General features: G+C 50.0%; 1 protein-coding gene across 1 annotated transcript in view; it reads right to left on the bottom strand.

Moving 5' to 3' along the window:
* Positions 1-14,492: 14,492 nt before the first annotated feature.
* The window catches only part of LOC125941496 (uncharacterized), a 20,215-nt gene continuing 19,409 nt past the window's right edge, over positions 14,493-15,298 (bottom strand). The window contains exon 3 of the mRNA XM_049658917.1: positions 14,493-14,732. Coding sequence (XP_049514874.1) covers positions 14,596-14,732 — 137 coding nt within the window. The 3' untranslated portion in view covers positions 14,493-14,595. The remainder of the gene's footprint in view (positions 14,733-15,298) is intronic.

The raw sequence follows: 15,298 nt of genomic DNA, 5'->3' as shown, positions 1-15,298 counted from the left end.
GTGGTTAATACGCTCTTAGTTATCGTAGTAAAGTGCAGAGAATACGCAAGTCGCAAGCGTTCTTACAGCTATATCTTGTCAAAAACTGTTTGTGACGCTGCTCTGTAGTGAGCCGTCCTTCTTCTTCTTCCTTCATTCTTATAGTGAGCCGCCCTTCAGGCCTCGGCCCACGTTAGTAGCATAGTATTTTACGACTTTCAGAGAAGTTTTCCCCAAGTTATTTTGGAGCAGATGAGCGTTGTGGCCGACGTGAATATTTATACCCAGAAACCTTTGCACTTTCTACCACGTCCGTGTGCCTTGGCGACCAGGAAAAATAGAAACAAATATTTGAGGACCTATAGAAAAAGCACCGCATGCCTTGAATAAGCAATATGCGAGCAAATATTTTATTGCAAACGCTTTGTTGAACGATGCATGCAGCTCAGACATACAAAATCCCGAGATGCAAACAGTTCAGACATACAAAATCCCGAGGGCGCTTCTGTCACTATATATGCGTTGCTCGAAGTTACATATGTATCCACATGAAGTTCACGGTGTTTTACCCGCACATGATGTCTGTGAAAGAGCGTCGCCTCTTCGAAGGTTTTTTTTTTTTTTTTTTTTTTTTTTTTTAATAACGTGATCGCACGTCAAAAGCAACTAGCAATCCCGGTCGCTCAGCGTTAAGCTCAGGTCCACGATCCCCCAAGAAGGTTTAAAATGCGTGGACCGCACCAACGTTGCGAGGTTTGACTGTACTGCACGAGAAAAACCGACAAAAACAATGCACCCGACTTGCGATCCCAGCGGAGGTAACGGAGAGACGGAGACGCGGGCACACGGCAGCAGTCATGAGCTAGTCAACGTCGGTGACGCCATCTCTCGGTGGAAACGACCAATAGGGAAAGGGGAAAGCGACGGCTGATCGAGCGCCGTTTGACAGGCACAGAGTTATCGAGGAGGCTATGATTGGACCCACGACCTGCAAAGCCTCTTTTAACCTTGCCCACGCAGGAGAACCAACTTCCCGTAGAAGTGGATGGCCTACCCGTTACTGCCCTTATCGACACCGTTGCACATATTTGTATCATGATCTCTGATCTCCATGAACGCTTACACAAAGTGCTCACACCTGCAGAGTCCCGCGTTGTGCGTGTCGCTGACGGTGGAACTCCAGCCGTGCTTGGAATGTGCACCGCACGCGTGAGCGTCGCTGGCCGCCACACTTCCGTGTTGTTTCATGTTCTTCGCCACTGCACCCATGACGTAATCCTTGTACTTTATTTCTTGACTGACCACTCCGCTGTAATTGATTGCTCGGCCAGTGTCGTTGAACTTGACTTCCCCGCTTCACTAGACGCTCCCGACGTAGTCCAGAGCCAGCTCTCTTGTGCCGAGTTTGTTCGTTTGCCGCTCCAAGCACTCACCTGTATTGTCGCTGTACCTTGCCCCAGTGTACCGGATGGTGACTATGTGGTTACTCCGTCTACCAGTGTCCTTTTCTCGCACAACATTTCCTTTCCCCACACTGTTGTGACTGTTGCAACAAACCAGACTTGCCTGCCCCTCTTGAACTTCGGACTCTGTCCTCAAGTTCTTCCCCAAGGCATAGTTTTGGCCACCCTGTCACCATCAGATGAGTGCCAGATTTCATCACTGTCATCTGATCCTACGTCAGCAATTTTGTCCGCCGACGCGTCCACTTCTCCGTCCGTACAGAGCGCTATCACAAAGATGATTGCCCCGGACCTTCTGCCCTCCTAAGTCGACGACCTCCGTCATTTGCTCATCACATACTCCGACATCTTCGACTTTGACGGCCGTTCCTTAGGTCAAACCTCTCTCGTCAAACATCGCATACATACTGGCGATGCGCCTCCGATTCACCGGCGACCTTATCGCGTGTCACCATCCAAGCGCCAAGTTATTCAACAAGAGGTTCACAAGATGCTTTCAAAAGGCATTATTGAGCCGTCCGCGAGTCCATGGGCTTCCCCTGTTGTCTTAGTTGAAAAGAAAGACAACAGTTGGCGATATTGCGTTGATTATCGGCATCTCAATAAGATCACCAAGAAGGACGTATATCCGCTTCCACGAATTGATGACGCTCTGGATTGCCTTCACGGCGCGACCTATTTTTCATCCATCGACCTGTGCTCTGGTTGCTGGCAGATCGCCGTGGACGACAGGGACCGTGAAAAGACAGCATTTGTTACAGCTGACGGCCTCTATCAGTTCAAAGTTATGCCATTTGGCTTGTGCAATGCCCCCGCCACATTCGAGCGAATGATGGGCACGCTGTTGCACAGCTTTAAATGGTCTATCTGCCTGTGCTACCTGGACGACGTGATCGTGTTCTCCCCGACATTTGCCACACACCTCACACGTCTTTCATCCATCCTGTCGGTGTTTCGTGCGGCTGGACTACAACTTAATTCTTCGAAGTGCCACTTCGGTCGCCGCCAAATTACCATCCTCGGGCATCTCGTCGATTCAACTGGCGTCGTCCCGACCCCGCCAAGGTTCATGCTGTCATCGAGTTCCCTGTACCAACTTGTGCCAAGAATGTTCGGAGCTTTGTGGGCTGGTGCTCATATTTCCGACGATTTGTCAGCAATTTTGCAGGCATAGCCCGTCCACTAACAGATCTTCTCAGGAAAGACGCTCCGTTTTCGTGGGGTTTCGCTCAAGCCACAGCCTTTTCACACCTTATCACTCTACTCACTACCCCGCCGATTCTATCCCACTTTAATCCCAATGCTCCAACTGAAGTACGCACAGACGCGAGTGGCTATGGCATTGGTGCTGTTTTAGCCCAATGCCAACGTGGTTCTGATCGAGTTATAGCGTACGGCAGCCGGCTTCTTTCCCCTGCCGAGCCCAATTATTCCATTACCGAGCGCGAGTGCCTCGCTCTTCTTTGGGCTGTTAGCAAATTTTGCCCCTACTTATACGGGCGGCCTTTTAATGTTACCACTGACCACCACTCTCTGTGCTGGCTTTCGAGCCTCAAGGACCCAACTGGGCGTCTAGGTCGCTGGGCTCTACGTCTCCAGGAATTCACGTACAGTGTGGTGTACAAGTCTGGCCGACTACACCAGGATGCCGACTGCTTGTCTCGGCACCCCGTTGATGCCCCTGAAGCTACCACGGAGCATACACCACCTGGCCTTTTCTCGCTCTCCGCTTTCAGCCACATTGGTGACGAGCAACGGCGGGACACGTCTCTAAATGATCTCATCAACGGCCTGCAGTCTGGCTCGTCGGACCGGTCACTTCGCCTGTTTGTCATTGTAAATGGCACATTATATCGCCGTAACATGCACCCCCAGGGACAGGAGCTACTACTCGTCGTTCTCGCACACCTTTGGGCGACCGTACTCGAGCAACTGCATGATGTCCCAACAGCCGGCCACCTTGGTGTTTCCAGGACGCATGACCGTATACGGCAGCGCTTTTTCCGGCGCGATCTCTACCGTTCTGTTCAACGTTATGTCGCTGCCTGCGCGTCGTGCCAACGCCGGAAGAGGCCATCTCTTCCTCCAGCTGGGCTCCTCCAGCCTATTGACATACCCGGCGAGCCATTTTTTCGTGTTGGCCTCGACCTTCGCGGCCCCTTCCCTCTCGCCACCGCTGGCAATAAATGGATTGCCGTTGCTACGGATTATGCGACCAATTATGCGACAAGACCTCTCCCGACCAATTGCGCTACAGACGTCGCCTACTTCTTGATGCAAGACGTAATTTTACGTCACGGCGCTCCTCGTCAGCTTCTCACCAACCGGGGTCGCTACTTCTTATCTAAAATCATTGAAGACTCACTTCGTTCGTGTGCCACTAAACACAAACTTACGACTGCGTACCACCCCCAAACGAACGGTCTTACTGAACGTCTGAATCGCACTATCACTTATATGCTCTCTATGTATGTTTCGTCTGATCACCATGACTGGGACACTGCGCTACCTTCTGTCACTTTTGCATATAACTCCTCACGCCATGACACCGCCGACTACTCTCCCTTCTATCTTCTATACGGACGAGAACCAACGCTCCCTTTTGACACACTTATTTCGACCCCTGCCGCACTGCCTACTCAATACGCGCGCGACGCCATTGCTACCGCAGAAAATACACGTCACATTGCCCGTCTTCGCCTCTCTGCGTCGCAGTCACGGCAGAAGTTGTTGTACGACGCCCACCACCGGGACGCCCTGCTTCAATGCGGGTGGTCTTGTCCTTCTCTGGTCCCTGTTTCGGCACGTTGGCCTTTCCGAAAAACTACTTTGGAGATACTCTGGCCCCTATCGCGTCCTGCAACAAGTGACAGATGTCACTTATGAAATAGCCCCGCTTGATCCTACCACGTCTTCTCCTTCTTCAGACGTCGTGCACGTGGCCCGCCTCAAGCCATACCTCACGCCCACCACCCGTCTTAGGCGCCAAGTCGGCGCTTTTCCAGCCGGAGGTTAATGTTACGAGACTGCGCGCAATGGGACAAAGGTGACGTTGACCATCTGGGTGAAGAAGACGACGATTGAAGAGATTGTCTTTCCGCCATCTTGGCAGTGCTACAGCTCGCTGTAGACATTTTGTAAATATATTTTCAGTTATACCATTTCCTGTGACAATATACTGTGAGCTTTGCTCCACAATAGGGGCACATGAGGGATATTGTGTGGGGTCAAAGAGGTGAAGGTAAAAGAGAAAGGGGAATGAATTGGTCTGTAGCTGTCTCCACGCAACGGCATCTTCTCGGTTAAGAGACTGGTGTGGTGGGAGGAAGTATCTCCTGTTATCTCTGGAATGTTGTAGAGTTTCAGTGTAGTTCAGTGGTTCTGTAGGTGCGTCATCTGGGTTGGAAAACTCTTCCATGGCGCCCAGGCTCTTCCAATGGTAGCCTGAGCTCTTGGGCTACCACATTACCGAGTTCATTACCATGGAGAGAGGCGTGTTCAGGTGTCCGGACGATACGCACCCTCTGTAACGCTGTGGGGTGTAATGATGTAAGATTGTGTTGTGTGTAGCGTGTCACCATCTCTTGTACTAATGGCCTGCGCGCGGTTTGTGAATTAGTGACCACTGTGATGGGTCCATCCGGTGCTGGTATGGATGAAGCGTGTACAATGGCTAGGGCGATGGCCACCTCTTCCACCGCGCCACAGTCCACAGTGTTGAGCGTGGCCGAAGCTCTCAGAGTGTCTGTGCTATCTAGTACGACTAGACACACAGCACATATTTGTGGGCACCGGGCCACGTCGGCGTAAAGGACCGGTGTGTCCGATCTGTCATCGCCAAAGATTCAAGCCAGGCCTTGTTCTCTTGCCTGTCTCCGCCCTTTATGACGGTCAGGGTGCATATTTCGGGGAATTGGGGCCACGTAAATTGTTTCGTATGCTAAGCGCGAGCAGTGTGCGGTCTTCCTGTTGTAGGTTCCTTGGTGTTTGGTATCCTAGACGGGATAGAATTAGACACCCCCGCCTTCTTTGTTGGAGGCGTTATAACTCGCTGTTAAGGTGGCCTTTCACTAGTTCTCGGATGGTGTCGTGTACCCCGAGTCGAAGTACGAGCTGCGTGGACACATGTTGGAGTAATCCCAGTGCTGTTACTGAAGTATTAAAGCGCCAAACAGATGACACAAGAAGAGACACGGACGATAGCGCTCGTCCGTGTCTCTTCTTGTGTCGTCTGTTTGGCGCTTTAATACTTCAGTAACATGCACCAACTAGCCCAACAAAAAGTTCTGCTTGAATCCCAGTGCTGCCTTTATTTCCGTACGGAGGAGGGTGTCCATCTGGTTCGTCTCAGTCTGAGTCAGGTTATGGTAGGGGAAGTGATAGGTTAATCTGCTAATTATGAGGGCTTGTACGATTCGGAGTACATCTTTTTCTAGGAGTCCTTGTTGGCAGTTCGTAATGCGCTTGATCATGTGCGTTACTTGAGCGATTTGTTGGCGCAGTAAGTGTAGGGTATATGTGGACTTCCCGTTGTATTGTATGTGAAGGCCTAGAACACGGAGTCTGTCAACCTTCGGAATAAAGTTGCAATCGAGATGCAATGTGATGGTTGGGGGTATGTCGGTGTCATATGTAAGTGCCGCGAGGTGCCGCTAAAAGATCGGAGCGGCCACCCAAGCTCTGGGAAGAAGAAGTGAACGGGTACACGAGCGCGGCGGCACGAGGCGAGCTCGCAGTGTTCGAGCCAGGCGGGCAGCAGTTCCGAGCTCCTGGGGCGAACGAGGCGAGAGGACCTGCCTGGCGAGGACGTCCGTGGCAAGGTGCGGAGTATCGCGGAGCCGGGCGTGGACGAGGGCGTCCGAGGAAACAGGGCTCCTGCTGCCAGTGCTCGAGGCGCTGGCTGACCCGAGTGCCGCCGGTCCCTGAGCTGCAGCACCTGAGCTGTGCCCAGCAGCGTTCGTCTGGCACAGATGTGGCTGTGCTAGACGCGGTCCTCACGTGCGACCGCCGCACGTGGATTGCGAGCGGCGTACGAGCTGGGCACCGAGGTCGTGCTGGACAAGGCGTTTCCTGGCTGCTGCCGTTGCTGCTCCTGAGCGTGCCGAGCCCGAGAACCGTGCTGGACGGGGCCTGAACGTGTCGTCGTCGCAGTCAGCTCGAGCACGGGTGAATCCGCAGCGCCTTGGACGACGGAAGCGTGAGCCTCGAAACACGGGACTGTCACAGCCCGTGTATACTCGTGTGCTGTGCGTGTGTGGACACACTGACTGCCGTCACGCAGATCATCAACTATCTGTATATATATATATATATATATATATATATATAAGTTTCTTTTTGATTTTATAAATGCTCCAAAACGACTCTCTGTCTCTCTTCCGCATCACTGCGCACTAGCGAAAGTGCCGAATAGTCCCAAACACCACAGTCGGCTTTATTGCGTTTTCGAATACAAGCAGGAGCTCCGCCTTCTCAGCTGCGCAGGTGAGTCCTCCGGCTGCTGCATACTCTTGTACAATGTTTACTGCTTCCTGTGGTGTATCTTGAACAGCGCCGTCCGACCCTGTGGTCACCCAGATTGTCACATCACCGGCGTACAGGACGTGCTGCACGTTCGGAAGTTTGTCGAGGAGCGGTGGTAGCTTTGCCGTGGCCACATTGAACAGGGAGGGTGAGAGAACCGAACCCTGCGGTGTGGCTCTTCCAGAAAGCTTTATGATCTCTGACCGAATTTCACCTAGGCCGATGGTGGCTGTGCGGTCACATAAAGAGGCTCGGGCGTAATCGTAGATGCGTTTTCCGCATAGGGGGATGCCAGATTGTTTAGAATGAGGTCGTGTGAGACGTTGTCGAAGGCCCCCTTCAGGTCCAACGCCTGGATTTCTCTGGTTTCAGCTGTACTGGGAGCATTCACAACATCCTCCTTAAGTTGTAACAGTATGTCCTGAGCAAAGAGACTGATCGATAGCCGAATAAAGTGTTGGGGAAGAACTGGTTCGCCTCGAGGTAAGGCTGGAGGCACATAAGAACTACGTGTTTGAAGAGTTTGCCGATACACGAAGTCAGATTTTGGAGGGACAAGAGTTTCGCGGTTTTCCGAATTAAGGTAATATCGGCGTGTCGCCATTTTTGTGGAAGCGTGCCGTTTTTCCCATTGTCGTTGTAGTATGCAGCGAGTTGCCGGATGGCCTGATCGTCGAGGTTGCGTAGTAGGGAATAATCACTGCCGTCTGCTCCGGCCGCCGTGTTAAGTCTTATGCCATGTAGGGCTGCCCTCACTTCTGTCTCTGTAATATCGCCGTCCAAATAGGTTTCTTCCTCGTGTGGATACTCTTTGTACTCCGGTCGGTGACCTGTAGCTCTATATCTCTGTTGCAGTGTTTGGAGGAGAGTGTCATCATCCATTTGTTCTTTGTGGATGATAGTGCGGACGGTGTTGGTTGTTTGTGTTTGTTGGGTTGAGTAGTGCTCTGAGGAGGGACTATGTTTTTGATGCACTTAGTGTGCCGTTAAGGCGATCACAGAGGTTGTGCCAATTGCTATTACTGAGGTTGATGGCATATTCTTTCGCTTCTGCCGTGATCCGTGCGATTCTATGTTTCAGCCTACGGTTGTGCATCTGCCTCTTCCATTGCTTGGTCAGGCCTCTTCGCGCTTCATTGCATAGTGTAATGTAGCACTATGCAATGAAGTACTATGCAAGAGAAGTACATTGCACAGTGCAATGTACTTCTTGTAGTGCTATCACGTTTGGTGGGTGAGGCTGTGTGGGTAGAAACTCTGTGAGGGTGCCTTTCTTCCTTCGGTACCCTCTACAATTTCATTGCCACACTCGGATCCGGGCAGTAGCGCGTCTCTTATGTTTGGTTGCCATGGTTAGTTGATACCGCCTCACTGGTGAGGGCAGGGGTTGTTGCACGAACCGGACGAGTGTAAGGGTGCGACCTTCGTGGTTCTCGAGTGGCATTAGTGTCATGTGGGAGGGAGTCGTTTTGCTGGCTGAGGGTTGCGCTAAAGGTTGCCCTGATGAATTGCTTCATGTCAGTCATGGCTTGTTGTATGTCCTGTTGTAGCATGTGCTTCACATGCGATGGGCATTTGGTGCTCAGCGTACCCGGTAGGAAACGCCGTTAATAGGTCTCAGTCACGCAAGCTGAAACAAAGTGTGTTTATCAGTTGAGTAAAGACCGTTTTCACAACTCACTGTGTACTGCAAACGATCAGCAAGACATTGATACATGATACTTGCGACATCCCAGAGAGTCTAGGTAAATACGCGTTGTATACAATTGAAGAATTCCCATTGAGAAGCAGAAATTCACAGTGGACCTGTTTACAGTTAGCGAAAAAGAGTTCAGAACGCAAAATGCACTTGGTGACAGGCGGAGCAGGCTGCGGGAGTTCTAGCATTACGACGACGCATGAACAACGACCCTCGAAGACAGCCCTTCCGGGGCCGGGGTCGCTTTCCTCGGTTTGATGCTGCGTCGACGGCTGGGCTTCCTGGGAGTGGCTTGACGGCATTTCCCCCAAATCAGGCTGAGTAGATAATCCTGTTTTCCTCCCTTTTAAGCTATCGTGTCCCGGCCAGGTAACGGCTTCGGAGAGCTCACCGAGACACTCGCAAATGCTGCCGTGGGGTCTGAGTGGAGTTCGCGCCACAAACGAACGCGCACACGTAAACGCACAACGGAAACAGCGAGCACGTACGCCCCTTCTATGTCGTCCTGGACAGCCATGCTGCAGAAGATGGAAATATTACGGACACACAAAACAATCTAGGGATTTCAGTTGTGGTTTGAGTGACATTGTGCTGAGTAAAAGTTAAACACAAACAGAACAACAAGCACGTGTGTTAGCAGTATTGGGAGAAACGAACATACAAAGCAACAGTAATACTTTGGCCGTGCATTGGGTGCATTGTGCCCGAGAAAGATGAGAGAGAATGAAGGTGAATGAAGCTTTGGAGAGGCGTCCTTAATAAAGAATGCCTTGAGCTCGGGCCGCGTCCTGGGCCCTTGCAATCAGCCGTTGCTGATCCTCGAGGTCGGAGCTGGCCAAGGCTCTCTCCCAAAGCTCGTTTGTGTAATATGGGTTCGGAGTATTTAGTGGTACCTGTCTGCAACCTCTTACTATGTGCGTGAGGGACCCAGGCTCTGCGCAGAAGCGGCATTGTAGAGAGAACAGTGTAGGGGCTTTGAGGTGCTTTCTGGTTGGTTGGGGGAATGACCTGTAGAGCTCGGAGGAATCACTCCGGCTCTCTATGTCGTGACTTGTGAGGGGGCGCGTATGTTCTGCGGGTTAGGTTGTGTTGTGTGATGTCTTGGTACGAGAGTAGAGGGTGCATGTGCTCGCGTTCACATTCCTTGGCGTCCGCTCGGTGGGACAAATCTCGAGCCACGTGGTTGAAGACCTCGTTGCCAGAAATGCCGTGATGAGCTGGTGCCCATGACTGATTTCGTTGGCGGCTTTTGATTGCTGATCTTGGGCGTAGTGGCATAAATTCTGCCGCTATCGAAGTTGCGGCACGCCTGTTTGGAGTCGGTGCGAGGGCTATGGTCGCTTCCTTGGCTTGGCGCGGGTTGTTTCGGGTGCGCGAAATGCTGCTCCGATGTTCTTTGTGGACGATTACGGTGGCTATTGTGGCTACGCGTCTGGGGTAAGACCCCGCATCCGTGTCGGCTGTATAGGGTTGACTCCCATAATGCTTGTGTATGACCCGGCCCGGGCCTCCCTTCGCTGTGCGTGGTGCACTGGGTGAATGTTGCGAGGTATGGGAGGTACGGTGTTGTTGCTCCGGATGACATGGGGTAAGCTCACAGTCTGAGGCGGTGGATGGCTGAGCGGGGCAGAGAGCCCCGGGCGTAAGAGGATGCACCTCCCCGTTTCCCTCAACGCCAACCTTGTTCGCTGGCTGGATAAATGTGCCTCGATCAGCTCTCGGCCTTGTTGTGCACTCCTAGTCATAGTAGGTGTTCTGTGGACGTACTGATCGGCAGGTCCATCGCCTGCTTATATGCCTTTCTGATCATTGTGTTGATTTTATTGAATTCTGTCGCGTTGATAGTGCGTATGGAATATCGTAAGTTATCCGAGACATGACGAAGGCTTGGACGACCCGAAGCGTGTCCGCCTCCCCCATGCCTCTTGTCTTCATTGTTATTCGCCGGATCATGTGGGTAACTTGGGCTGTTGTATTCTTAAGCGTGTTAATTATTATTGTGTTAGTGCGATCCGACTGGAAAATCATTAACAATATCTTTACGCTCTGAGACGGAACGATGCTGTGTCCCTCTAGTTGTAGGTAGATAGTGGGCGAGTCGGATCCGCGCTTCTTTCGCGGTGAGACCAGGAGTAGCTCCGACTTTTGGGGAGCGCAGCTTAGGCGAAAGGCGGAAGGTCTATTAGGGTGATATCGAAAGGCAGAGGGGATAACACGGCACTCTGTGGTGTGCCGCGTCCACCCAGTAGGAAGGAGTTTGTGGCTTGGTCCCCGACCTTCAAGATGGCTTTTCTATCTGAGAGAAAATCTCTGATGTAGTAATACGTCCTGGCCCGACAGCCCAGCGTGTTTAGCCTCTGTAAGATTGATGTATGCTTGACGTTATCAATCGCCCCTTTAAGATCTAAAGGGAGGATAGCGGTGGGGGAGTTGTGAGTCGCTGGTACAATCACCTCCAGGTGGAGTTCTGGTGAGCCTAGAGAATCTGGAAATCTGGTAGGGTCTGGTGAGCTGTTTTCTTGGGGCGCCGGCTTTGACGAGCTTCCAGTGCTAGTATGCGTTCCTCTAGTCTCATGATGTGTTCCGCCATCTGAGTGTTAGAGTGTTGTTGTTGAGTTGCGAATTGTTGTTGTTGTGCCGCTGACTATTGTATAGCTGTGAGTTGTGGCTGCATAGTAGCTTGCAGGGATGTTTCAAGACTCTGAATGGCCTTTGCTGCTATCTCGTCTACCTTCTGGGGAGTGGCATATTGGACGGGTATGACTCCCTGCGATGTACTGGGCTACGCGGTTGCTCGTTGCGGTGTCGGATTTGAAGATACTGTGTTCGCTGGCTCCTCTTCTTTAAGTGCTACGAATTCATCCTTAAGTGCTACGAACTTTGCGTGTACGTTAGTGATTTCTGCTTTGAGTGTTGTGTTCTCTTCAGTGAGACGCCTAATGTGGGCGTGTGCGGGGAGACAAGCTTTGTGAGAAACAACCTGTGCCCAGCTCACCTGCTGACCTGCGCAGCCTGCGTGATGCGTGAATTCCGTGTCCTGTGCTGCTCCCTTGTTTCCCCTCCTGCCACTTGAGGAACGACCATGGCTCGAGGTCTTGCCATGGGATGGCGTCCGTCGTCGCGATGAGGTCTTGCGCCTGGAACCGGAACCGGAACGCGGCCTGGAACAGCTCCTCCAGGAGAGCATCGCCGGTCGTCTTTGGCGCAGAGAACGGGCTTCGGTGGCGTTCGGGATAGTAGGGATGTGGTCAAGCGTGGCTGCAGCCCACAATGACGGTCACGACTGGTAACATTGATCCAAGGCTCATTGCCTTCTTCGTTCTCCTCAGCGGCCGGAAGAAGTCCTTGCGATTCGCGAATTTCCATGTCCTCGTCCTCCGAGGCCCCGGTGGACGATTGGTCGGATTGCGCCCGAGAGAACAAATGGTAGGCGACCCTAATCTTTGACTTAGGTCTCTCTTAGTGGCACTAGCACCTCGGCGTTGGTGTTCTTTAGAATAACTTCGTTTCTTTATATTTTGAAAGAATGACATAGGCACAGTGAACCATCGTCTGCAGGTTATTTCGTCTTGTGGGTAGGTTGTGCTTCCCCCGGTGGTTTCCTCGTCGACCAGCTCCATGGCGAACGCAACGCACGAACCGAACTCGGAGGAGCAAGCGAGCGATCGCCTTTCTCCTGGCACAATATGCGGGCGAGGGAGGAGCGTTACCCCCTAGCGAGCGGCGCATGAAGCTTGGCGGCACGCGCCCTCTCCGGTGTTGATTTCATAGCATGTAACGAGCGCGCGCGTGCAGCTGTTGCGAGCAAACTAGCAGGTGCGCGACGCGAGAGAAGATAGAGGGGAGGGAGTGACGTCACATCCGCTCTTCTAAGCAGATGTTTAGTCTATGCCAGGCAACTGTTTTCATTAATTAGCCGGTTAAATATCATGCCCCCTTCTTGTGTGTGGCGTCATTATTGACGTCATTAGTTCCGATTTCTACTTCCTGGTTTGCAGGAATTTCGCCAAGTCATGCTCACGTTTCGGGTCTCTAAAGTCTACGATTCTGTGCTTTGGTGCTCGGTAATCAGTGATTTATAATTAATTCTACTTATTCCAGACTCGTCAGTAACTCAACTTTTAACTAATCTTTGATCTGATATCATATCTATAATGAAACCTATGAATTTTGTACTGTACTATTTTTCTATTTTTTCTTGTTTATTTTGAATTTCTTCCGCGGTAATCAGGGATATTTAATTAATTCTAATTATTGCAGACACTTCAGCCACTCAACTTGAAACTAAACTTACGATCTAATATTACATCTGTAAGGAAATCCGCGAATTTTGTACTGTACTGTTGTTTCTTTTCGTTTTTTTTTTTTTTACTGATTTATTTTAAATTTCGTCCCGGTCGTCTCAGGAGCTGAATCGGGAGTGCTGCGCAGGAAACAAGAGTGTCACTCGATGCTCGCGTGACTAGTAAAATAGAGCAAAACAAGAGACATGTACGCCCTGTCTGGTAACTTAGTGTTTTATCGAAAATTAACAGATGAACTAAGCAGAACGAATACAATCTATCGAACGCATTGCTATGCACGTGCACAAGCAAAATGCAGGGATACTACCACTTTCTTGACATCATGTTTTCCCGTACTATTCATGGAGGCTCTGGTATTGGCCACGAGCTGAGCAGATACGACTTGGTGCAGAAGGCTCCCTACTTCGCAATAAACCATTCACTTTATCTCTCTATCAGCCTTTATAACTTTTTCAGGCAGAAATACAATGTGCTAGGCTTTTCACATGGGCTTTCCCTTCTTTGCTTAAGGGGAAATGGAAAGAGGTATTTTATATTGATTTCCTTCACTCTATTTACCTAATTTACTTTACCTCTGTTCAATGAAAAGTACGAAGTAGTGCTGTATTTTATTATGCAGAATTTAGTTGTTTTTTTCCTGCTCCCTTTTGTCTTTCATCTTTCATGTCTAAATGCTGCTTGTATGTTTTTAAGCCACTTTCTCGTAATTTTTGCTGTGCATGTATTTCCTAACTGAGTGTGACGATTAAAAGCAGCCATTCATTCATTCCATTTCGTACATTCATTTAGCGGAAGAGAAATCAGCCTGAGCTAACTTTCTCTAGCCTACTGCTCTGCACTTGGGAGGTGAAGCCGGGAAGGAAATGAGAAATGAACCATGATTGTGAAGGCAAGGCGTTGGCCTGAAGCATATAACACAATATTTATTGCAAATGTTCTAGCCTTTTTACATTACTGTGGGCTTTAGTAATGCCGCAACATGGTAGAATTACACATGTTCACCGTATTCTTAGATGCCGTTTAGTATTTGCCATGACACGCCCGCGATGCGGTATGGTCACGCGTAGGTAAGAACATTGCCATACACACATTTCTGTAGAAAGTTCACTACTTATCCACCTAAACGTCACAACACTGCCGTCACTCTGTCTTCAACCCTTGAACAATCATGAAGATATGAGAAGCTCGACATCTCGAAGGCTTTTGTCAGTTTTGGTAATCAATAGGAGCTAAACAGTATGTAACCTGCATAAAAATAAACACAGAAGACATGATTCTGGATGCGACAACGGTGTCATCAAATGCCAACGAGCTAGCCCCCCAAAAAAGTTATCCTAATATTGCTAGGGTGTTTATTATTTATTACAAGTATGAATGTCAAGTCAGAAATGGTAAAAATAGATGTGCACGCTTCCGACGGAAGAGAACATGCGCAGATCATTTGTTCGTCATTAGAGGCATGGCCATATGTAACATAGACAACTACCCCATAAACATTCTAAAAGTAATCTTGTTACGCCAAGAGCCAATGTTTCGGGTAAATTTTATTAAAATACATTTTTCTTCAACGTGTATCATGCACAAAGCATGCTGTCGGCAAGCAAACCATGGGTACAATTCTGCTGCGTTAGCTCTGTTCTGGCGTTGGCTGGGTCGTCGTACCATTCAATTTACACTGGCCAAGCTTTACGCTAGCGTCCTCGCCAGTGTGGGCACCATTACGTTCTTGTAGGGTGTTTTCGTCGGGTAGGTAGCAATAGTAACCTGAAAAAAATGCGTTCCAGAAGAAAACTAATTATATTGGCATATATTGCATAGCGATATGGCAGTGTTTAAGGGAACTTATGATGAAGTATATTCTGTTTTGTATAGTCGTGAATACCTTTGATTACATTTGGAGGCGTTGCTACAAGGAAGGAATCGCCACAGCGCTACGTGCGTATAAGCCTACTATGTATACTACATATACTACGTATAAGCCCTGAGACACCCATTTCATGAACTTTGTGATAAGCATTACAGCTATAAAGACGCTTCAGTATCGCAGAAACTTCCCTGGTGCTTGTTGCAATTAGGGAAACACACTACTCTCACTGCAGTGGCTGATGTCTACGACATATGTTAGCTTTGTTAATCATTAATGTCAACCACATACGGTAGCTTTGTTAATCATCATTATGAACCACATGCAGCTGCGCGTCAGTCGATTTGTTGAAGGTGAGTACGGATCTCATTAAGCAATATGACGTACAACAAAGCAAGCAGTGAGGACCTCGATGAAACTGACTTTATAAAATAAATGCAGGGGAGAGCCACTGTCTTTTCTAAAG

This window comes from Dermacentor silvarum, chromosome 11 (assembly GCF_013339745.2).
Source record: "Dermacentor silvarum isolate Dsil-2018 chromosome 11, BIME_Dsil_1.4, whole genome shotgun sequence".
NCBI classification, from domain to species: Eukaryota; Metazoa; Arthropoda; class Arachnida; order Ixodida; family Ixodidae; genus Dermacentor; species Dermacentor silvarum.
The sequence above is the reverse complement of the archived record's forward strand: the minus strand, read 5'-3'. Positions and strand labels throughout refer to the sequence as shown.